The 25,642-nt window shown below is 38.0% G+C and overlaps 2 protein-coding genes across 21 annotated transcripts in view; one reads left to right on the top strand and one right to left on the bottom strand.

The window, feature by feature from the left end:
• The window catches only part of LOC123877365 (rho GTPase-activating protein 190), a 38,844-nt gene extending 25,874 nt beyond the window's left edge, over window positions 1-12,970 (bottom strand). Inside the window, exons 1-10 of one of the 10 annotated variants that reach the window (XM_045924050.1) lie at window positions 12,878-12,970; window positions 12,035-12,170; window positions 6,931-7,043; window positions 6,421-6,565; window positions 3,512-3,717; window positions 2,557-2,799; window positions 2,210-2,310; window positions 1,596-1,683; window positions 1,078-1,205; window positions 337-499 (exon numbers count right to left, since the gene is read on the bottom strand). In XM_045924050.1, the coding sequence (XP_045780006.1) occupies window positions 337-499; window positions 1,078-1,205; window positions 1,596-1,683; window positions 2,210-2,310; window positions 2,557-2,799; window positions 3,512-3,717; window positions 6,421-6,565; window positions 6,931-7,043; window positions 12,035-12,098 (1,251 nt within the window). In that variant the 5' untranslated portion in view covers window positions 12,099-12,170; window positions 12,878-12,970. The other 9 variants (XM_045924043.1, XM_045924046.1, XM_045924042.1 and 6 more) reach the window with 9 other exon arrangements.
• Window positions 12,971-14,485: 1,515 nt separating this feature from the next.
• The window catches only part of LOC123877364, a 36,936-nt gene continuing 25,779 nt past the window's right edge, over window positions 14,486-25,642 (top strand). For 8 of the 11 annotated variants that reach the window (XM_045924034.1, XM_045924039.1, XM_045924033.1 and 5 more), the window contains exons 1-10: window positions 14,486-14,623; window positions 17,539-17,703; window positions 19,166-19,577; window positions 20,923-21,074; window positions 21,563-21,688; window positions 22,305-22,493; window positions 23,274-23,372; window positions 23,749-23,928; window positions 24,598-24,851; window positions 25,279-25,445. In XM_045924034.1, coding sequence (XP_045779990.1) covers window positions 14,537-14,623; window positions 17,539-17,703; window positions 19,166-19,577; window positions 20,923-21,074; window positions 21,563-21,688; window positions 22,305-22,493; window positions 23,274-23,372; window positions 23,749-23,928; window positions 24,598-24,851; window positions 25,279-25,445 — 1,831 coding nt within the window. In that variant the 5' untranslated portion in view covers window positions 14,486-14,536. The remainder of the gene's footprint in view (window positions 14,624-17,538; window positions 17,704-19,165; window positions 19,578-20,922; window positions 21,075-21,562; window positions 21,689-22,304; window positions 22,494-23,273; window positions 23,373-23,748; window positions 23,929-24,597; window positions 24,852-25,278; window positions 25,446-25,642) is intronic. The other 3 variants (XM_045924041.1, XM_045924040.1, XM_045924031.1) reach the window with 1 other exon arrangement.

Below are 25,642 nucleotides of genomic sequence, written 5' to 3'. Positions count from 1 at the left end.
CGATCCCGTCTAACTTTTCAGGGTTACATTTTAAACACTTAAATATGCTTTAATGGTGAAGAAAAACATCGTGAGCGCCCTTGCATGTGTGAGAGTTCTCCATAACGTTCTCAAGAGGGTGTGTAGTTAGCCAATCTGCACTTGGTCAGAGTGGTAGACTATGGCCAAACCGTTCGCAGTTTGAGAGGAGACCCAGTAGTAACCCAGGCTGATGATGATAATGACTACTTCAAAACAAATCTATACACTAGTTAAGCAACTCTTATACACAGAGCTTGAGGATTAGAAGACCCCTGAAAAGGCTTTATCATACCCTCAACTTCATAGAGCACTGACCTGGTATCTCGCCCTCTCCCCCACCCTCAGGGTGGTGTCCGCGTTGAGAGGGCTGTCGGGCTCCGAGCCCGAGCCGGAGCCCCCGGAGTGCGCACGCCCTTCGCTGAAGTATACTGAGAAGTCTCTGTGCGCCCTCAGTTGACGCAATACCACCCCCCAGTCGCTGAAATAGACAAGGATAGAAATAGATTGCCATAATATGTTGGAAAAGGAAGGAGCATCTATGTGGAAATAGTACAAGCCGCTGTCCAGGCGAAGCCTGTCCAAAAGTAAAGCAATTTACGGCCGAGTAGTATTGGAAGGGCGAGGCGAAGCTGAGTGTTTCAGAAGTGATTTTAAAAGGACAAGGCGCTATCAGAGTTCTTTAAAACTATATGAGGGTATTTCGGCCGAGATTTGTATAGTACTTATCTCTAATTTTCGCAAAACAATAAACAAATTAAATCGAGAAAAACCTCTTTAAACTTTTGAAAAAAGTTTTCCCTTTACATATAATTTAAATAATAAAATAACCTACTCAATAAAAATACCTAATTCATTTTAATGGACGTTTAAAAACCTTGTTTCTATTTGTCTTGTTGGAAATTGCGCACCAAAAATCGCAGGTTATTTTTTTTTAATAATAAGCAATTTCTGAGTCAATAAAGTACCCAAAACGTCAGGCAGGCACACGGTTAGTGAAGAATAAATCGAGTGATTTCGAGTAAACAAGTAATTTTTAATACTAAATCATCAACTAACTTCTCCTGCAAGTCGTCGGTGGGCAGCTGCATCCTGGCCAGCACTTGCGGCAGTTTCGCAAGTTGCTTGCGCAGCTTTTTAGCTGATCGCTCCTCCTTCAACCTTCTTATGTGACGACGGAAGACTACCTGTATATTAAAACTCATATGAGGAACCAGAGCTGATTAATCCATACTAATATTATAAATGCGAAAGTCTGTCTGTCTGTCTGTCTGGTAACTTTTCACTGACAGTTCACCGATTTCGATAAGGTACAGAGTTAGCTTACATCCCGGGGACGGACGTAGGCTCCTTTTTATCCCGGAAAATCAAAGAGTTCCCACGGGTTTCGTAAAGGTCCATCCGTTTAAGCAATTTATATGAAATTTGGTACAGAGGTAGCTTGCATCCCAGAAATTAACATAGACAACTTTTCATTAAAATCAAAGAGTTCCCACGGGATTTAGAAACTCCCTATCGACGAAGTATCGCGGGTATGATCTAGTAATGAATACAATTGTAATCAATAAGCTACATACTTGAGTGCCATCATTGCCGAACTGCTGAACGAACTTGATCCACTCAGGGTAATGGCACAACCTTTTGCTCACTGCCGACCACATTTCCCTGCAACAAATTATTCAAAACTTATCTAAATAGATAGGAAAAGCTGACTGACTGACTGACTGGTCTATCATCACACACCTCAGACAACTGGATGTACTTTTTCGAGATTCTGCTATTGGTTATAATTAGGAAACATGATCTTTGGGACTCACCACTCATTTATGAAATTTTTAGTGGCGATCAGTGAACGACAAAGGATAGAAATATATGTTTCGTACGGCTTGCATACATTAGGAGCACGCGTCTTCAATTCGATTGAAATTCGTCACTTCCAATCACGGTCAATGCCAATCACGGCAGCGACCAGTGTTGGATAACACACGATTTCGTATTATCGAATGATAACATATATTTGCTTGTTTGAATATTTTCTTAGCCTATTGCACACACACACACGAACATAAGCAGATGCCACCTTCTATGCTTTTTCGTTCACTGGTGGCAATAAATTCCAGAATTTATTGAGATGATGTATACTTCTTCATAAAGATCCAAAGATAAAAAATATTAATCAAACATGACTCACTTGTGATCTTGGACGTGTATTCTGATTAGCTGCGTGAAAGCTTCGGTGACGAAGTCCAAAGTTTCGCGTCTTATTCGCAACGCCTCCGCATAGTTCGCGACCTGCACAGAAACAGAACACATTAAGGTGCATGGGACGGGTCTGCCCGCGAAATTCAAATTTAATTTGGTTTTACGCAATTTGTAAATTAATACGACAAAGTAGGCTTATGGCATTCTAATTGCGACAATGCCAGTATCATCTACACAGGAGTACATAAAAATCTTTACTTGAAAATGTTCAGTTTAAGAAATTTTAACAAAGTTTGTCCAAAGCAATCCTAAACTGTTTTTTTTATACTAACTTACCTTAATCCTAGCTTTAGACTTGTCGATCATTTGCGCCAATAGGAAGAAGGCCTGGTCAACATTAACATTGTCGTGGCTAGATGTCTCCACAATTGGTATGGATCCTTTGAACTCCTTCCTTTGCACCAATCGCTCAGCCTCCCTGACTCCTTGCTCGCACGCTTCATCGTTCTTAGACGTCACTAGTACTACAGGCTTCTTAAGTTTTAGGATGTTTTGGAGGATCGCTGCTAGGACTTCATTCTGTAACAAGGCATAAAAACGTGGTATCTTAAGTTGAGAGACACTTGTAAGTTTTCTCTAAACATATACTTGCATTAAGAAAGAATTTTCAGAAATTCCAAGAGCGCAGCAAAGGCAGGTCTATGCCCATCTGTTTAACTGATTTTTGACGAAATTTGGTACAAATATAGTTAGCTTCTCAGGGAAGGACATGGTCCTGATGACTGATTTTGGTCCCCGAAAATATCTCAAGTTTAGCAGTGGGAGTGTGAGTGGTGTATCATAATTTTTTTTCTGTTTTAGGGGATTATAGCAAATTAAGCCTGATTCTTTATACATGGACTTTCACAAAGTAACACCTGCTTCTATTCAATATTTGATTACTTTTTGGGAATTTTACATAGTTGAATAATTCATATCACATCACACGTATATTATAAAGGCGAAAGTTTGTATGTGTGTGTGTGTATGTTTGTTACTCCTTCACGCAAAAACTACTGGACGGATTTGGCTGAAATTTGGAATGGATAGATAATATCCTGGATTAGCACAAGGGCTACTTTTTACCCCGGAAAATCGAAGAGATCCCACGGGGTTTCGAAAAACCTAATCCACGCGGGCGAAGTCGCGGCCATCGGCTAGTTATTACTATATTCGTATTTATTCATATTCATAGATCACGCAACTAAATGGAAGGTTGTGTCTTAATCATAAAAATGGAACTTCTTATTACCTGTCTCTCCCAACTGCGGCCGGGGACCAAACTGACGTCATAGACGCACAGAAAGCCGTCGATGCTCAGTTTCCCATCGGGCATCAACTTTTGTTCGTACTCCTTCTCTATGCCAAGCTGGTTCTTGCACACGTACATCAGCTTCTCGGCCGATTGTAGCTTGGTGGCCGTGCAGCGCTTCACGAACGTCTCCGTTTTGCCAACAGCTAAAAAAGATGAAAATCACACTAATATTATAAAGGCGAAAGTTTGTATGTGTGTGTGTGTATGTTTGTTACTCCTTCACGCAAAAACCTAAAGCCTATGATTCTTTATACATGGACGTTCACAAAGTAACACCTGCTTTTATTCAACATTTGATTACTTTTTGGGAATTTTACATAGTTGAATAATTCATATCACATCACACTAATATTATAAAGGCGAAAGTTTGTATGTGTGTGTGTGTGTGTGTTTGTTACTCCTTCACGCAAAAACTACTGGACGGATTTGGCTGAAATTTGGAATGGAGATAGATAATATCCAGGATTAGCACATAGGCTACTTTTTATCCCGGAAAATCAAAGAGTTCCCACGGGATTTCAAAAAACCTAAATCCACGCGGACGAAGTCGCGGGCATCATCTAATAATTTATAATATTTGGTAATTGTCATTTACCAATCCAGATAATCGCAAATCCGTATGACTGAGGTCCGGATAATCGTACTCTACTGTAATTTAAATTACAACCAACTGATTATGAAAGCTCAACGAATTAGCCAGCTGAAGTGGCAGTGGGCAGGCCACGTCTGCCGCAGATGACCACTGATGGGGCAGACGTGTTCTGGAGTGGAGACCACGTATGAGCACGAGTAATAACCCCATACTCGCCAAGTCAGTAAGCGTTAGCCAAACGTGACAAATGTAGGCCAAGCCTTATACATATTCGCTGAGTGCATTGGATTGGGTCATTGTGTACTAGGCTTCAGGGTAAGCTCGCACTACAAATTTTCACCGCAGAAAAAATTTGCAGTGCGAGTTTACCCTTAACATCGCTGCCTCCGCTCCCACACCAAGCAAATACCTCAGGAATCGTCGATCTGTTTCATTTAAACAGTCTGTTGCTCTATCTCCTATAAGGAATGTTAAATGACATAATGAGTTCAGGAAATTGCAATTACCAACATAAACTAAGTAGTAAGTGCATTATCTCCACCAACCCATTGATTGCCTTTAGCTCTACTAATCTTTGTACATAGTTCGAAAACCTGATAGAAGTCTCCCACTCTCACTCTCGCACTGCCAAGGGTCACTGGTAGAGATCTCTTATAGAGAGAAGTGCTTCCCTGTCCACTTTTTCTTTCTTTTTATTTTTATTGTTACAACTTTCTGGTACAAATAAATAAATAAAAAAAAGAAGTTGAAAAGAAGCTTTTAAAAATAAAAGATTTTTTATTTTATCTTTTGTGTTTTTTTACTGTAGTACCTTAGCAGTAATCATCAGTACTATCACCTGTCTTCATATTTGCGTTCTGGTTACAGCTTGTATGTCCAGCAGTGGACACTTATCAATTAGTTATGATGATATTCTAACCATTAAACGGCTGGAAGCATGAGTCGTCCACAAACTTGGTCTGCTCAACCACCCTAAAGCCATACTCCTGTTCTTTCATCACACTGCCCCAGTATAGGAAGTGGTCGTTGTTCACCACGCGACCGCTGATGCTATACTAACCTTTGAACGGCTGGAAGCATGAGTCGTCCACAAACTCGGTCTGCTCGACCACCTCGAAGCGGTATTCCTGCTCATCCTGCTCCTTCTGCACGCTGCCCCAGTATAGGAAGTGGTTGTTATACGACGCGACCGCTGATGCTATACTAACCTTTGAACGGCTGGAAGCATGAGTCGTCCACAAACTCGGTCTGCTCGACCACCTCGAAGCGGTATTCCTGCTCATCCTGCTCCTTCTGCACGCTGCCCCAGTATAGGAAGTGGTTGTTATACCACGCGACCGCTGATGCTATACTAACCTTTGAACGGCTGGAAGCATGAGTCGTCCACAAACTCGGTCTGCTCGACCACCTCGAAGCGGTATTCCTGCTCATCCTGCTCCTTCTGCACACTGCCCCAGTATAGGAAGTGGTCGTTGTTCACCACGCGACCGCTGATGCTATACTAACCTTTGAACGGCTGGAAGCATGAGTCGTCCACAAACTCGGTCTGCTCGACCACCTCGAAGCGGTATTCCTGCTCATCCTGCTCCTTCTGCACGCTGCCCCAGTATAGGAAGTGGTTGTTATACCACGCGACCGCTGATGCTATACTAACCTTTGAACGGCTGGAAGCATGAGTCGTCCACAAACTCGGTCTGCTCGACCACCTCGAAGCGGTATTCCTGCTCATCCTGCTCCTTCTGCACACTGCCCCAGTATAGGAAGTGGTCGTTGTTCACCACGCGACCGCTGATGCTATACTAACCTTTGAACGGCTGGAAGCATGAGTCGTCCACAAACTCGGTCTGCTCGACCACCTCGAAGCGGTATTCCTGCTCATCCTGCTCCTTCTGCACGCTGCCCCAGTATAGGAAGTGGTTGTTATACCACGCGACCGCTGATGCTATACTAACCTTTGAACGGCTGGAAGCATGAGTCGTCCACAAACTCGGTCTGCTCGACCACCTCGAAGCGGTATTCCTGCTCATCCTGCTCCTTCTGCACACTGCCCCCCAGTATAGGAAGTGGTCGTTGTTCACCACGCGACCGCTGATGCTATACTAACCTTTGAACGGCTGGAAGCATGAGTCGTCCATAAACTCGGTCTGCTCGACCACCTCGAAGCGGTATTCCTGCTCATCCTGCTCCTTCTGCACACTGCCCCAGTATAGGAAGTGGTCGTTGTTCACCACGCGACCGCTGATGATATACTAACCTTTGAACGGCTGGAAGCATGAGTCGTCCACAAACTCGGTCTGCTCGACCACCTCGAAGCGGTATTCCTGCTCATCCTGCTCCTTCTGCACGCTGCCCCAGTATAGGAAGTGGTCGTTGTTCACCACGCGACCGCTGAAGTCCGACTACAACAAATGTTATAAGGCTAAGGTTAAACGACACGAAAGGACTTCGCCAACCTACCTGGTAAACTACTAAATAGGAAGAATGTTGTGGAAAAGAATATGCTAAATATAGTAAAATCTAAATACAAATAAAGATGTTAAGTTAGTTATCTACAAAGAAATTGTTTGTGTGTTTGTAGTGCTTTATTTTACCAACGAACCGCAAGACGTCGGGCGATTTTCCATCCTTATGTCGTCGACATTCCATCTACACGCACGAAACGTTTTGCGTCTTCATTCCTCATACGCACGGCTAAGGTTTGAAATACTCTTCCGCGATCTGTGTTTCCTACCAATTACAAAGCAATACAAAAGTTAGAACTTACTTGACTGAGCACGGAAATGTGATCGACATTGTAATCATCAGCATCTGTACGGACGAATCTGTTGCACAAGCAAGACTTGCCCACCCCTAGCTGCCCTTTCTCTTTTTCAGTACCTGGAGAATTGAAGAATACATGCATTAAAACTTGTCAATTCATACTTTCCGTACTAATAAAACAAATGTAATGTAGTTTTCATAAAACGTAAACTACCTAGTTAAGGGACAGTAGATTATCAAACAAGTGTAAATTAAAAATTTATAACACCCCCGACAAGTGAAGGTTACAGTAACTAGAAAAGAGCTGATAACTTTCAAACGTCTAATCCGATTTTCTTGGATGATAGCTAAGAACACTCTCGATCAAGCCACCTTTCAAACAAAAAAAAAACCTAAATTAAAATCGGTTCATTATTTTAGGAGCTACAATGCCAGACAGATACAGATACACACGTCACAACAAATTGTGTCTAGTTTTTGATAGGTTCACCTGAAAATGTATGTTTTTATATTGTTTATTTGTTCGGCTAATTAATAAAAACTAAACAGTTTTGCGTTTTCTACTGATAAGTTTTGTGAATCATATTATTATAAAGGCTCATACTCTTTATGTGTTAAAAATTATGTTAGTTGTAAGTGCTTTAATAAAAACTTTGTAATTAGTAATTTGTAAAAACTAGTCATTAGCTGCATTCAATAAATTATTTTTATTGCTTATTGAAAAATCCTATTACAATGTAAAGGATTATTTAAATGATAAGAAAGCTTGGGAATGAGTTGCTTAACAGCTTTGATAGTTCTAATTAGTTTAAGTGATTTTGTTAAGTGGTGATAATAACAAGTCTATTGACATAATATTAAGAACCTAACGGTTATCTAACCTTCTTTTCTACAAGAAAACTAGAAAAGAGCTGATAACTCTTAAACGGCTGAACCAATTTTTTTAGATTATAGCTAAGAACACTCTCGATCAAGCTACCTTTCAAACAAAAAAAAACTAAATTAAAATCGGTTCATTTGTTTAGGCGCTACGATCCCACAGACAAATACACAGATACACACGTCAAACTTATAACACCCCTCTTTTTGGGTCGGGGGTTAAAAATAATATCCCCGCTGAGTTTGTTGTGGGGTCTTCTCAGACCTGGGCGCGTTTGAAACCCTCGTAACTTCAGTTTTAAGTTTATGTAATTAATTATCACGGATCACCACCATATCATCTTACAAATCTAATAATTCTGACCATCAAAAAGAGTACAATGTTAAGTATTTTTAGTAAATGAATAATATGACTTTTGAATGTGAAAGTGTATTTGTGTGTCTGTTTTCATGTTTGTTACTATTCCACAGCTTATATGTTTAACCAATTCTGACTGGGATAAAGATATCTTGCATCTTAGAAATAAGCAAAGACTGTCTTTTAATCCCTGAAATTATGATTTGAATTTTTTTATATTTTAAATCAAAGAGTTCCATGCAGATGAATGATTTATAGTCATCAACTATGTACTGCTGAGTTTTTTGCCATTTCATCTCAAGTAAATCTAATTTCCAAACTGATGATAGACTGACATAAATAAAATCATAAGTGGCCCTAGTTGTCTTACATTAAATCAAGAAATATCAATTTGGAAAAAGTACAGTAAAAACTATAATATCATCTTTTTTAGGGTTCTGTACCTTAAAAGGAAAAAAGGAACTCATATAGGTTCACTTGTTGTCTGTCTGTGTGTCCATCTGTCAGTCCATCTGTCTGTCTGTCTGTGTGTTATCTGTCAAGAAAACCTATAGGGTACATCCATGTTGACCATCATGAAAAATAATAATTAGTATTTTCAATTTTCAAAGTAAAATAATCAAAATATAAAGTCAAACTATACCAACTGTAAGTATTATAGCACAAGTACTGGAATAAATCTGAAAACCGCAAATTTGTGGTTACATCATTTAAAAAAAATTAAAATGTGTTTCAATTTTCAAAGTAAGATAACTTTACGAAGTTGCCTATCATATGAAAGGGCTTTACCTGTATATTCAAAAACAGATTATTATTTATTTTTGTGTATAATAGTTTTTGATTTATCGTGCAAAATTTTGGAAAAAATACCCAAGTATGGAACCCTCAGTGCGCGAGTCTAACTCGCACTTGGCCGGTTTTTTGTTAACGAAGATGTATTAACTTGATGTAATGAGTAGACTACATTAGAATGTATCTTGTTACCATTATCTCGTTTGTTTATTGACAAGTAAATGATATAAAAGGAGGATGCCACAGGAAGTAGAATACAAGATGTGATAACAATACAATTAGTGGAGTAAATAAAGCCGTAAAACAGCCAATCTTAGGAAGTCCTCAGAAACAGCTCCGATTTTGATGATTTTTTTTTAAAATTCTTGTTTTTTATACATTATTTAAAATCAGAAACGTTTTGAAGCGGGGAAATAATTTTAAGTATTTTTTTTATCCATATGTGCGATATTTATACACGAAGTCCAGAAAAACGCTACCTTCTCTTTGAGAAGTTGTAGAGGAGGTCAAATACTACAAATGACCTCTAAACACTTATGGGCAAAGACCGCCCGTTTTTGAGTTATTGATCGTTTTCAGAAAAATACGTATTTGTTTCTTTTAAAATTCATTAAAAAAAAAATAAGGCATATTGGCGACTTTTAATTTAATTTCTAAGTACTAGACATCTCAATTAATAATTGTGAATACTAAAATAAAAATAATCTGTAGGTTCCCCGGTTAGGGATCCAAGACTGTACCAGTTTCATAATTTCTATTGGGTTAGTTTGCCAAAAATGCTATTTATTTTTAAAGTTACAGAAATTTTTGGCCTGCAAATTATTTGCAAAGCTTCTACATATTCTCAGCTATCTAATGATATACAAAACTTTAAAATAAGTTGAAAATTAGTTAAAAAAACGATAAAATAATAGCACAAGGAAGAAATTTCTTAATGCTTAAATTTTAAACAAATCGTTTTTTCTTTGTTTAAAGGTAGTCTCTACTTAGAAAGAGGTAACAGTTTACTGTAAATATGTGGTCTGGTCAAGTTTGATCATAAAATCGGCCACGGGATAGCTCAATTGATCGATAGGAACGATTTGTTTAAAATTTAAGCGTTAAGAAATTTCTCCCTTGTGCTATTATTTTATCATTTTTTTAGCTAATTTTCAACTTATTTTAAAGTTTTGTACATCATTGGATAGCTGAAAATGTGTAGAAGCTTTGCAAACAATTTTCAGGCCAAAAATTTCTGTAACTTTAAAAATAAATAGCATTTTTGGCAAAGTAACCCATTAGAAATTATGAAACTGGTACAGTCTTGGATCCCTAACCGGGGAACCTACAAAGATTATTTTTATTTTAGTATTCACAATTATTAATTGAGATGTCTAGTACTTAGAAATTAAATAAAAAGTCGCCAATATGCCTTACTTTTTTTTTAATGAATTTTAAAAGAAACAAATACGTATTTTTCTGAAAACGATCAATAACTCAAAAACGGGCGGTCTTTGCCCATAAGTGTTTAGAGGTCATTTGTAGTATTTGACCTCCTCTACAACTTCTCAAAGAGAAGGTAGCGTTTTTCTGGACTTCGTGTATAAATATCGCACATATGGATAAAAAAATACTTAAAATTATTTCCCCGCTTCAAAACGTTTCCGATTTTAAATAATGTATAAAAAACAAGAATTTAAAAAAAAAATCATCAAAATCGGAGCTGTTTCTGAGGACTTCCGACGAAAATGCTTCGTTTACTCCACTAAATAGACAGATGGACAATTGTATTGATGTCAAATTACTTAAGTATGTAAGGAGCATTTGTTTATTGAACTTTGTAAATCATAGGGGCTAAACGTGGTCAGAGTTTCAGAGGGATCTGATAGAAAACATCCTGTGTCAATAGGGATGTTGCTAAGTAATCAAATCAGTAACTCTTTATCAAAGGTCAAAATGTGCACTTGGGATCTTGCATGAAATAGTGAAATGTGAAATTATAAACATTTGATGTTTTTAGGGTTCGGTACTTCAAAAGGAAAAAGGAAACCCTTATAGTTTATAGGATCACTTTGTCTGTCTGTCCGTCCGTCCCTCCATATCAAACTTAAATATTTAAAACTAAAACAGGGTCTGAATTTCATTTATTTTTCAGATTATTTTGGAAAAGCCTCTGTTTAATGATCATCACTACCCATATTCTAATTATTTGGAAATGTTTGTTTGTTGGTTTATCCTTCAATGATGTCGCAATGAAGCAACAGATTTTTTGCATGGATATATAGTTCCCACAGGATTTTTAAAACCTAGATCCATGTCAGAGAATTTACGTTTTTAATTTAAGTTGTGGATATCAGCTAGTAAAGAAATGATTTATGTTTGACAGAAGAAACATACCTTTTTTTTCTACCTTGAACTAAGTAGTTATTGAAGTTAATCATTCTGTAGTATACAATCTTTAAACTAAACTAAGTAAATTGACAGAACTAAATCTAGAGCTATTTTCCCCCACAAAGATCACTATTAATGGGATAGCACTATTAATACAAAAGCAAGCAAAGAGATTGTTTTGATACAATAGAAACCTAAATGTGCCACATTATGTTTAATAACATGATATTATTACAATAATTTGTACACTCTGGCTTTTTTCTGAACTGACAAATTTCTGAAAATCTTTTCTTAGTGGAAGTTTTTATTATGGAGAGAACCACGTGCAATATCTCAAGTTTCTATCTATATATTAAATCTGCTGGTTAAAGCCGCAAGAATGAGGCAGGGTAGAGAAATACTTAAAAATCAAACACATAGCACTCCTTTGGGTTTCGCCGCAGTTGGGCAATAAGTTACAAAGTTAAAAAAAAAATTTATAGACAGATGAAGCTCATACATTTTTATTTCAAAAAGAGAAGACAACTTTATACACTCATATGAGTGACACCCATGCATGTAGAAATACAGACATAGACACTGATGCAGTATATCTACACATCTTTAGATAAATCAACAAATAGGTGTTGTTTTAAATAAAGCATGCTTCAAAATATGAGAGTCCATTATCAGAATATAGAAGTCATTGTTTAGAGTGTAAAAGACTTACCAGACAGCCCAACAACAGAAATGGTCACCAATTTCCCACCAGTGTTCTCAGATTTCTTGGCCATTTTTATCACTTGTTTGGGTTATAACACAGAAATATAAAAACACTTAGTAAACACATCACAACTCGAGATCCACTAGGTTATAAGACAAATTAAACTGCTGAATATGTACATAAAAGTAAGTGACCAAAATAAAAGTAACAAGATAGATTTCACATGTAAAATGATTGTGGCAGATGACTAAAAGTCTTCCAGCACAATCATTCAATCAAAAAGAAAGAAAAGATGAATGAAAGAAAATTCAATTTCAAGATTTTAAGGATAGACACAAAATTACTTAGTAATATCCTAAATGGCAAAACATAGTAGGAAGTAGATAAATATAAGCATAAAAATGTTAGAAGTACATATTAAATAGATTTGGCCACCTATATAACTATTGAAGAAAACTATTCTTGTTAAAATAAAGGTGGAAATTATACTCAAATCGAAGGCTAAGATGGAATATTTTTTCTCCCAATTAGTGAAAACGGAAAATGTACGAGTGAACGTAACTTGTAACAGATGTACGATTATTTAACAACATAGTTAAAATGTATATACATAATAGTCTTTATATATACACAGTGGTCAATTTAAACGATAAATTGGTCTATAATAATATAAAATCCATCAAATAATGAATCCTAAGGTAATAATTTATTGTGTTCCCGTCAGAACTCCAGACCTACGAAGTAAGAATTGACACATCAAGACAATAAAATCCTTGTACCAAATTAAACAGATGTCTCACACAAATTTATATTGAAATTATTAAATACATAATCAGCGGTTTTACAAACGTATTAATCACATAGTTCACTAAAATTCTATTTAATTAAAAATGAAAAACGCAATAATTTTCTCGACTGACACAAATCGCGTTGCTTTGTACAAATTGTGTTGCCAATTTTAAAATTTTCGTACTTACTTTTAATCAGTAAAGAATCTACAGACATGCCAACTTCCAAATGCAACTTAATCAGCACATAGCCATGACATAGCTAGACTTCGTCTGTGTTGGTGTTAGCTGGCGGGCGTGCTCTGCCTTTATGGAGTGTTTTTTTTTGTTAAAACAAACTGAAAAGCGCTCTAAGGGGGTGCCGTGCGTGTGTCGGCGAGCGCCGGCACAGACGGGGTCCATACTTGTATAGTTTAACTAACTTGTTACAAATAACTACAAACTTGACATTGGCTAATCTTTTTAAAGCTAGACGAGAGAGAAAAAAAAATGACATAGCTTGACTGTAGCAGGCGTTCAGAACAAGTTCAGAGGTTTAAATCACGTAACTGTATCGATGCTGTTATTTGTATAAAGATACCTTTGATATGTAGGTATTACGACCAGTGGTAGTTTGATGGTAACTAGTTACCTAGTATCGCGACTGTGTCGCTATCTTTTTGTGACTTCATTACTACTAAACGATATGAGAGCCAGTTTGGAGTATGACCCTTACATAATAATAAAAAGAGAAAAATTAATATTTCACCATAGAATTAGGATAGTTTCTATAGAATAATAATTATAAGAAAAAATTTGCCTCTGAGGAACTTTCCAGTGAATGTTCCATAAATTTTTTTTTTTTTTTATTGAAAATATTACAATAAAACTTAAAGCTAGCCTTATCTAATCACTATACAAATCATGCCCGCGTGGAATGGTGCCAAGAATACTGGCTGCATTTCCGCGTTGGACAGCCAGGCTGATCCGTTTCGCAAAAAATGAGCCAGCCCTTCTGTCACCCGATGAGGCTATTAAACGCGGTGAAATGTCTCGTAAAAATTTCTTTGCACTAAGACTCCATGGCCCCAGGGTCTCCACGGCAAACGGAACAAAAATGTAACTCTCAATAAGAGAGGCATACTTGCGCCGCTTGCCGTTTTCAGCCATTTCTGCTGCGGCTCCCGGTCTTGATACTGTCTCCCTGATATGACACGGGGCCAATGTGTCAACGCACGTTGCGTCCCACATCCCACATAAAAAAAAAATTATTATAAATGTCTCGAATGCATAGCCCACCACGAAAGGCAAAAAAATACTATCTATGCCCTTTAGAATGTTTTTTTAGGCCATGTCTATCAATGATAGTATAATAGTTATGACGAGTAACTGTATTATTTTTCACTCAATATTAATGTTTGCAGATTTCAAATAAATTGGGTGATTTCAATGAAATTAAAAAAAAATGCACTGGATTTGCTTGCACTGGGGTACCTATGAGGTGCTTCACAGAAGGAATCTCAATCTTCAGTAATTTCTATGTTGAATGCGCCTGACTTTATCATATCAGCCGTTATAATATAATATTATAATACCGTAAATTATTTTATTCTGTGACCTCGTGTATAGAGATTTTAAATTATGATGGATTGGTGGCACTGGCAACACCGCTTTCAAATTTTGACAGGCCATTACGAAAACACAAGCGCATAAATGTCTCTCCGGGATAATTTCTTGAGAAATGACTTCCACAAATGATGGAAAAGACGTGAAAAGTAATCAAACAAGTGGCCAAAAAGGCAAGACATATTATATTGAACTTTACAAGGTAAGTGTTATTCTTATTATAGTGATTATAGTAAGAAATAATGTGACGCCGTTGTGGCCGTAAAGTTCACTTTGCGTCCGCCATATTTGTCTTCTGCGATGTCTTGTTTTCCTAATCTTTTACAGATTACTTTAGCTTTGCAATGTAAATACGATGTAAAATCTGCGTTAAGATACTTCCATATCAATATAATACAATATGATGGCATTACTTGTTGTATTTCAACCTCGATGTAAAAAATACTTCCACACCAACACTCCGTAAAAATGCTGATTTTTTAATAAAATACTGTATTTGAAAGCTGATTCTTGGCAATAACTATCATATTATCGCTGAATATACAGTTATTATATACTGTTCATGTTCAAACAATTATATCACAATAATCGTTTGGTATATTTTTGTAGGTATTGCAATATATTAATTGTTTGACAGCCCTAAAAGCCATACACGAAGTCACGTACTCCATATTTTACATACCTACAAAATTAGGTACATATCACTTTTCTGTGATGATATCATTTGCAATAGATTTCTAGAGAGTTTATCCCTCAGCACATTGCATGGATGGTATATTTTTTATTTAATGCCACACTTAAATTACAGCTTTTATTGAGTACATTCACAGAACTAATAATAACTCTAATAACTTTTATTTTTATTAAACTAGATACCTTATTAAATAAGCATTGTTATGTCTGTAAAATTGTAGAACTGATAAGACTTTAGCCAATCTCTCTGGCAATTGAATCCTGAATTGCTTGAGTTGAGTGTTTTCTGCAATTATTGACATTATGCATTTAGTTAGGTGATTCCTTCAAGTGTTATCTAAATACTTAAATTTATAATTAGTATCATGAAAAACGCCTAACTCACAAGTAATTTGAACTTGATATTTAAATATGATATTGTTATTGTTAAAACCAAGACCCATTGCTTAACATTTAACACTATTTGCTGATAATGCAGCATTGTTTACATTGTTTTTTCACTTAGCTAAAATTTTATTCTTGGAATAAATACTTACTCAACATTTTATTGTATCATAATATTTAATTTGCTTAAAGTTATCACTGCACAATAATTACATTAATATATAAAAGCAAATATTAGAAAATTGAGTCCTTCCTGCAAGTTGGACTAATTACTGAAGAGTTACTGGAAGAAATAAAATTTGATGCAATAACTCATATTTATTTGTTGGTTAATTTTGCTATAATTGATAATTATAGTTATATTCAATACATTATTAATTATTATATTACAACTAGATAATGCCTGCATTTGCCTGTCAGTCTGGATTTAGGTTTTAATCCTGTGGGGCTGAATAGTTATCAGCTTAACTATTAGGCTATCACTTGGTGATTAATACATGATAAAAACCTGGTCAAGTCATACTTGCAGACGAAGGGATACCATCTTTACAAGACAACACTATGTACTTTTTAAATAGGCCACTTTGAAATTCACCGTCTTGGGTTTTTATTCTTTGTCATAGCGGCAATAGAAATACACACTGTGAAAGCCCACAGCCTTCTGACAGAAAGACGTACAGATAGTGGAAGCTTAGTATTCTAACAACTAAAACAACTAAGTCCAATTTGTCACCCTAAATGGCTTTGACTGCAAAAAAGTTTTTATTTACCCAACTGTGGCAAAGCCAAAGGGAAGGGTTATGATTTTAGCAGTCTATATATATGTATGTATCCAGATTGTGTTCCACCATAGCGCCTAAAGTACTGGGCTGATTTTGATGAATGAGGTGTCAATTGATTTGTTGTAAAAGTCGGGGTGACATAGGCTAAATTTTATATGAAAAAAATTGACCTAGCAGATGTTACATTAAGATAAGTGGGGACGCACAACAGATGGAAACGTTTAAGTGCAGAAACCAGCCCAGAGAGAAGAAGAAAAGTGGGGGTCTCCCAAAAATTTTTTTTGCTATTGTATTGAGTTTGTTTATTGGGATGTCAAATGAAAGACGAGACTTTTTGTTTTCAACTTTATTATACACTAGCTGTGCCCGCGACTTCGTTCGCGTGGAATAGTGACTTTTCGGGCAGCATACCGTGATTCTTTAAATTGACATAACTTTTTTATTTATAAACCGATTGACATGAAATAAACACTAAATGTTAAGTAATATTAGTGAAAACCGTATCTAAATCGAATAAGCCGTTTCTGATATTAGCTCAAACTCAAACTCAAACTCAAATTATTTTTATTCAATTAAACTTTTACAAGTGCTTTTGAATCGTCAAAATAATCTACCACTGGTTCGGAATGCTGTTCCTACCGAGAAGAACCAGCAAGAAACTCGGCGGTTGCTCTTCTTCTCTCTGGGCTGGTTTCCGCACTTAAACGTTTCCGTCTGTTGTGCGTGGCGGTTGCTCTTTTCAAATGTACAATTTACAATAATATGCCATACTGTATACAAGCAATTGCAGCGCCGTGTATTGCTGGAGCGCATCAAATCCAAGCTTTTTTGTCATTTACATAATCTTCGATTGTATAATAAGCTTTTTTCAGGAGCATACTTTTAATAGATTTTTTAAACTTGTGTAAAGGCAAGTCTAAAATTGATTGTGGAATTTTATTATAAAATATTACACTCATTCCCACAAACGATTTTCCAACTTTCCTGACTAGCGTACACAAACACACAGACAAACAGACAAAAAAAAATTAATTACAATTTCGGGTTCGGCATCGATATAATAACAACCCCTGCTACTTTTTTTTTATATATTTCTATTGTACAGACACCACTTTTCTACAATTTTATTATATGTATAGATGAAACTTATTACATTCTTCTTCTTCTTGATGTTGATGGCTGTGCAGGGCTTGTTCCAGACCTTGTTACACGTTGACTGTTGCCAATTTATAGCTATATGTTTTTTGTTTTGCTGCAGTCATTGGAGGCGCGGCTGAGCGGCGAGTGCGCGAGCGGGGAGCGCGCCCAGCACGTGTGCGAGGCGTGGCGCCGCGTGCACTGCCTGTGCCTGCACTCCGCGCCCTCCACTCACCCTCACCTGCTGTCCTGGCTGCAGCGACATACCTCGCATACTATACTACAGGCAAGTCTTAGGCTGAGATCTATAGAGTGCACTTTAACTTTGCTCAGACTTAAGACACTGTTAAAACGAGACAGCGTTATACCGCTCGCATAAATCTGTCTCGTTTTAACTGAAACTTAAGTCTAAGCTGAGGAAGGCTGAGGACCAGGTGTGGTGGCGCTCTTTAGGGAAGGTCTATGTCCAGCAGTGGACGTTCACAGGTGATGATGATGATGATGATGATAATGATGATGATGAAGTCTAAGCAGAGTCAAAGTGTTATCTATAGATTTTAACCTTAGCCTATATCATTAAGTTACATGAAACAGGTCTGCCTGCGAAATTCAAATTTAATTTGGTTTGTAATTGTAACAATTTGTAAACTAATATGACAAAGTAGGCTTATGGCACTTTAATTGCGCCAATAGCAGTATCATCTTCACAGGTTATATAAAAATCTTTACTTGAAAGGGTCCAGTTTAAGAAATTAGTTATAGTGGCACCGATTCTGTTGTCTTTCTTTAAACTAAATTTAGAGTATCTGCATCCTCCTTTTAGTATTGCTAAAAAAGGACAGAACATTAATTTTACATTTAAAGATTCTAAACTTTAGTGCACACTACAAATTTAAACATATAGCTCGCGACTGGCAGCTAAAGTCACGAGGTTTGACAACTCTAAATTAAATTTAAAACTGTCAAACTATGTCTGTCCTTTTCATTTTACATTAGTAAGAAGAGGTAGCAGATACTCTAAAATTTAGTTGCCAAGAGAATCAGTACCAGTATCGACTAATTTGTGAGCAACTCATGTCAAACTCATTATTTTGACTAATTTCTTAAACTAAACACTACGCACAACAGACAGAAACGTTTAAGTGCGGAAACCAGCCCAAAGAGAAGAAACTAAACACTTTCAAGTAAAGGTTTTTTATGTAATCCTGTGAAGATGATACTGCCATTGTCAGAATTAGAATGCCATAAGCCTACTTTGTCGTATTAGTTGATAAATTGGGAAAAACCAAATTAAATTTGAATTTCGAGGGCAGACCCGTTTCATGCACCTTAAAGTATTTAGAAACTTTCTTGTGTAGGTTAAACAATAAAAATTAAGGAAACAAAAAGCTTTGCGGGCGACATCCGTCGTCATCTAAGTGGAAGGGGCAGCAATCCATGCTTTGGGGCCCACCTGGCCCAAAGGTTGTCATCACCATTCAGCATGGTGATGGGAACCATTGACCCTGGGGCAATCAGCTGACTTTGCGACTGATGTCTTTATGGAATAAATATTGATATTTGTACTATCCTATTAAATTGTAATGTTATTATTTGTTGACTGAACCAAACAATAAGTTATGCAATTTTGATACTACACTTAGTTAGTTTTTGATCCTTCTAAAAAATTGAATTTTTCCCAATTACACTGTTCTGTTGGCCAGCATCTCAATTATTACAACTGCTTATTGTAATATTTTTATTTACAGACTGAATGGCAGTCACCTAAGAGTACAGAACAGCACACATGGCTTCAAGATGCAATCAACGAATTCATCAAGGAGTGTCAAGAGGCTATCTCCAGGAGGGAAGGAGTTGCCCAAGCGTGGGAGACCCAGCTGCTTCAGCGGGCATGCTGGTTCCTCTCTGTGCTGCCGAACCCCTGGGGCCACCCTGTGTTGAAGGCTTTGCTGGACTCGCGAGGGCCGCAGCCGCATGACAGGGAGGTGCTAGAATGGCTGAAGGAGGAGCGGGGTGTGATGTTCGTGACGCGGTTGCGGCAGCTTGCGGCGTCCAAGTGCGACGACCTGGCGCTGCTGCTGGCCTCCGCCGTCATGGACCGCGCGCGTCACACCAACCGCATCGTAGCAGATGCGGACCAGGCGGAGGAAACACCCCAAGGTAACTAGACATGGGCGTTACTGCTACTTTCAAATCATTTTCATCAGGTGAATTTCCTTTTTTAGGGTTCCGTACCTCAAAAGGAAAAACGGAACCCTTATAGGATCACTTTGTTGTCTGTCTGTCTGTCAAGAAACCCATAGGGTACTTCCCGTTGTCCTAGAATCATGAAATTTGGCAGGTACGTAGGTCTTACAGCACAAATCACACTTCACACTAATATTATAAAGGCGAAAGTTTGTATGTGTGTGTGTGTGTGTGTGTGTGTATGTTTGTTACTCCTTCACGCAAAAACTACTGGACGGATTTGGCTGAAATTCGGAATGGAGATAGATAATATCCTGGATTAGCACATAGGCTACTTTTTATCCCGAAAAACCAAAGAGTGCCCACGGGATTTCGAAAAACCTAAATCCACGCGGACGAAGTCGCGGTCGTCAGCTAGTACAGGAATAAATCTGAAAACTGCGAATTTGTGGTTACATCATTTAAAAAAAAAAATGTGTTTCAATTTTCAAAGTAAGATAACTATACCAAGTGAGGTATCATATGAAAGGGCTTTACCTGTACATCCTAAAACAGATTTTTTAACCCCCGACCCAAAAAGAGGGGTGTTATAAGTTTGACGTGTGTATCTGTGTATCTGTGTGTCTGTGTATCTGTGTATCTGTGTATCTGTGTGTCTGTGTATCTGTGTATCTGTCTGTGGCATCGTAGCGCCTAAACGAATGAACCGATTTTAATTTAGTTTTTATTGTTTGAAAGGTGACTTGATCGAGAGTGTTCTTAGCTATAATCCAAAAAAATTGGTTCAGCCGTTTAAAAGTTATCAGCTATTTTCTAGTTTTCTTGTAGAAAAGAAGGTTAGATAACCCTTAGGTTCATAATATTCAAGTGTCAATTGACAAATGTCAAGTTGTCAAGATGGACGTTGCCTAGATATACATAATTATTTATTTGAAAATGATTTGTCGGGGGTGTTGAAAATTTTTAATTTACACTTATATTTATTTTTATGTATAATAGTTTTTGATTTATTGTGCAAAATGTTGGAAAAAATACCTGAGTATGGAACCCTCAGTGCGCGAGTCTGGCTCGCACCTGGCCGGTTTTTTTCAGTGTCATAGTTAACTAGATGATGCCTGCTCTTGTAAACTCTTTGATTTTCCGGGATAAAAGTAGCCTATGTATTAATGTAGGGTATAATCTATCTCCATTCCGAATTTCAGCCAAACCTGTTCAATAGTTTTTGCGTGAAAGAGTAACCAACATATACACATAGTGAATTCGCCTTTTATATAATATTGGTGTGACTGAATTTTATTTAATGGAGATTTTTTGTTAGCAGATAAACCAGAAGTGCCCAACAATGAGCTGACCTTCTTCAACATACTCCGCAAGGAGGCTGGCTTCACAACAGACATATGGGAGCTTCTCACAGACATTGAATTTGTGTTACTTTACAAGGGCGAGTCGCGTGCGCGTTGCATTGATCTGGTAAGTAACCCGTCACCGGCTCACTACTGAGTATGGGTCTCCTCTCAGAATGAGAAGGGTTTGCCCATAGTCTACTACGCTAGCCTAGTGCGGATTGGCAGACGTCGTTTGAAAATATTATGGAGAACTCTTAGGTATGCAAGTATCCTCAGGATGTTTTCCTTCACCGTTAAAAGTGAAATTTAATTGGTTAAAATGCACATGACTGAAATATTAAAATTTTATTATTTTTTTCTTTGTTCCTGAGGGTATAGTTTTCTAAAAATCCTGTGGGAACTTATTCATTTTCCGAGATAAAAAGCAGCCTATGTGTTAATCCAGGATATAATCTATCTCCATTCCAAATTTCAGCCAAATCTGTCCAGTAGTTTTTGCGTGAAAGAATAACAAACATCCATACATACATACATACAAACTTTCGCGTAATGTTAGTAGAATTACTTTTGACTTTTGTATACATTTATTTATTTTCCATAACCTTGTTTCAGGCCAAGCAAACACCGCTGCGCAATGGGTACAAACTCGTCGAACGACTGCACAACCGACTCGAAAATTCGCCCCAAGAGAAAAAACTGTGGAAAAACGCCAAAGACGTGGCCACACTTGTAGCACAGGTTTGTCATTCACACTTGTCCACAACCTCAGAATACAAAATAATTTTAATAATAAATAGTGACTCTTGCTACAACACAATAAAGTGCAATTCAGGTTGCACAGCACTAGTTACATACCACTATATTCACCTAGAAGTTGCCTCTCTTTCTATCGATGGAATACATTTTTAACCCCCGACCCGAAAAGAGGGGTGTTATAAGTTTGACGTGTGTATCTGTGTATCTGTCTGTGGCATCGTAGCGCCTAAACGAATGAACCGATTTTAATTTAGTTTTTTTTGTTTGAAAGGTGGCTTGATCGAGTGTTCTTAGCTATAATCCAAAAAAATTGGTTCAGCCGTTTAAAAGTTATCAGCTCTTTTCTAGTTCATAATATTCAAGTGTCAGTTGACAAATGTCAAGCTGTCAAGATGGACGTTGCCTAGATATACATAATTATTTATTTGAAAATGATGTTTTGGAAAACTCAGATACTTTGGATCGTAGGCGCGGAATAGTCCAAGAAAATCGGTTCAGCCGTTTGAAAGTTATCAGCTCTTTTCTAGTTACTGTAACCTTCACTTGTCGGGGGTGTTGAAAATTTTTAATTTACACTTGTTATGATCACAATTCACAGGTGGTGATAGCCCGATGTATGGTAGTACCCAACTGCATTGGCGTGGCCCGCGCGGCGCTATACGGCTGCGTTTATTCGCTGGTACAGTTGTTGCCTGCGGAAAAACTGCCCACCGCAGCCGCAGCGCTCGCCGCACCCGCCGCTACGTCGCGGCATCTGCATACACTGGCTGCCGCTGTGCACGCGCTGGTAAGTGTCTTTACGCACTAGCGTGCGGCTAGCCGTACGGTTGACCGCGACATGTGACTTTTGTATAAACCCACTGATGGTACAGGCATCAGCTACAAACTCAAAATCATTTATTCAAAGTAGGTATAGTACCTACTTTTGAAAGTCAGAATTGTTAGATTTGTGGGATGACATAGTGATAACAATGAATGTAAACTTAAAACTAAAGCTACGAGGGTTCCAAACGCGCCCAGGTCTCAGAAGAGACCCCAACAAACTCAGCTGTGTATTCTTTTTATTATAACCACTTTGCAAAATCACTGAACTTATTAAAACTATCAAAGCTGTTAAGCAACTCATTCCCAAGCTTTTTTATCATTTAAATAATCCTTTACATTAGAATAGATAGAAGTCTTAACTTGCGCTATTATTTATCCAATCTATTTGGTGGTACGATGTCTATCAGCTTTTCGTTATATACCCATGCGCAGATACTGCTGCTGTCCTCCCTCTTTTCCCCTTGTCTCCCTCTCTTCTCTCTTTTCCTCTCCTTCCTCTTTCTCTCTTCTCATTTCATCCCTCTCTCTTCCTTCCTTTTTAGCTCTTTTTACATGACCTCAGTAGCGGTATCTGCAACATTTATGGTAAATTATTATTAGACAATTCAAAAGCTTATTAGGTAAAAGTTTATTTGAATAAAAATCTATTCTATTCATGAATATTCGCAAACTGGTTACCTTTCTGGTTACCTACAGCAGCTCTCCGAGTGAGCAATTTGTAAAAAAAAAACAATTTTTCCAGTGTAAAGATGAGCGCAAGCCATTCGTATGCTCTCTGTACGTCCGCGCGATCACTGCCGGCATGAACGAATTGGAAAAACTCAAATTGGAGACTGAAAAGGTATGATGTCCCTTTTAGATTGCAAGCGTTGACTGCATTTGGTAACCTTTTTTGAAGTGTCCTAATTAATTTGATCCTAACTTATAATAACTACCAAAAATTCACAAAACTTTTTTTCGATGATAAATGCAATAAAAGTGCTTTTAAAATTTGTATTTCAAATTTGCTAGCTGCCATTTTGTTTAGGTACATGAGCTGTCATGATTTCACACGGATTGGTAAACAATGGCATTTTCTTAGTGAAATACATAATAACTGCAATCCATGTGACGTCACAGTGGGAATTCATCATGGCGGCTTCATAGCCATCCATCATTGGTACGGAACTCTTCGTGGACGAGTCCGACTCGGTCTTGACCGGTTTTTTCTTTTATAGGCATCGGAAGCACGTGGAATAGAGCAAACACTGGCGTCGTGGTTCATTCAACTCGGCACCTTACTATCCGCCAGTTCGCGACTGAGCTGCGAATGCACCTTGACCGCTTTCTCAGTCCACCCCTCGCCCACCATGTACGAACGAGTCAAGAGGGCGCCACCATTGGCACCTCTTATCATGGTGAGTTTACATTAGATTAGATTACATTAGATTACAATTCAATTCATTTTTCAACTAATAATAATATGTACTTAATGACATCTCATTGTAAAAATGTTTCTGCAAATAAAAAATCTCGAATTCGGCACCTTACTATCCGCCAGTTCGCAACAGCTGCGAATGTACGGTCGACCTCAAAATTCGAGTAGCAACTCCACGAAACTATTGCCTCAAAAATCTGTCACATTTATGACCTTTTGTGCATAACTGTGCCACGCGAATATGATCATTAAGGTGGTAAACGACTTACCGCCTTTGACTATACTTTGACAGCTTTCTCTGTTCTGAAGGAAAGAAAAGATTTTTGAAAATTTAACATCTAAGGGCCTTTTCAGTGCGACGCGGATGGCCTGCGCGGACGTCCGCGGCGGACGGTGGAGTGTATGAAACCTCAACAGCGCGTTCAGAGCGACGCGGAGCTGTCCGCGTCGCGGAGTTGTTGAGGTTTCATACATTTTGCCGTCCGTCGCGGGCGCCCGCGTGGGTCGTCCGCGTCGCACTGAAAAGGCCCTAAGGGGTTTGAAATTTGTGTAGTGTACGCGGACGAAGTCACCGGAATAAGTTAGATTACTTATGTCAGTATTTTACAATATTCCTAAATTTTAATACAGATTTTAATGTATCTTACAGCCAGACGTCCAAGAACAGGATATGGAGACAAATACAGAGTATGGAAGCTGGGCCACTGACAGCCGAACACAGACCAACTTAGTCAAAACCTCCGAAACCTTGAAGCTCAAGCAAACTCAGAAACAAGCCAATGTCCTGTCCACCGCCATCTTTGCCGAGGGCGAAGGCCTAGGGCTCGAAGCGGACCTGTGCCAAGATTTAGCTGTACTACTCTCTGGGCCACGGGTCAAGACTCTGTACTGGGATATGGATAGGTATATTAAGTTTATATTTATAGCAGGCAGCGGACAAGTACAACTAAACACGCTGAGCTCACTTGGGCATCATCATCATCATCATCATCCCATTACCGGCTCACTACTGACAACGGGTCTCCTCTCAGAATGAGAAGGATTTGGTCTGTCTGCATTCTGGACAAATGTGGATTGGCAGACTACACACCAGCAGGGTGCATCAACACTTACTACCAGGTGAGATCGCAGTCAAGGGCTAACTTGTAATGGAGTAAAAAAATCAACCAACTTCCGTCTTAGACTGCATCATCAGCATCACTTACCACCAGGTGAGATTGCAGTCAAGGGCTAACTTCTATCTGAATAATAAAAAAAAGTATTAGGCCAGGGTCCCACAAACTCATGGTCCATCTCAGGGGTCTGTACATAAGTTGCTGTTGTGTTCCAGGGAAACACTCCTAGAAAACTGCCGGACGTACATGGAACGGACACACGGAGGCACCCGCGCCCTCACCACCGAGCTGAAATACCTCAATTTGGACCCCAACTCCTTCCGGCACCTACCTGAGGAAGAAGATGAAGACGAGAATGACATCTATTACGGAATCGAGAAAGGCAAGTCTCAGGTCCCATTAGGGGGCATTTAGGGTAAATTTTTTTTGTTGTCCTAGAGGCTAAAAATTACCACTATAATATAATAATATATAGGTGGGTAACTATTATGGATAGTAATAGCATCACAGTATACAGAGTAGCATAGGCAAACAATGTATGTTTTGTATTTCTTGGCTAACAAATGAAGAGAAAAATTT

Source organism: Maniola jurtina, chromosome 23, assembly GCF_905333055.1.
Source record: "Maniola jurtina chromosome 23, ilManJurt1.1, whole genome shotgun sequence".
In the NCBI taxonomy this organism is placed as follows: domain Eukaryota; kingdom Metazoa; phylum Arthropoda; class Insecta; order Lepidoptera; family Nymphalidae; genus Maniola; species Maniola jurtina.
This window is presented reverse-complemented; position numbering and strand designations above follow the sequence as displayed.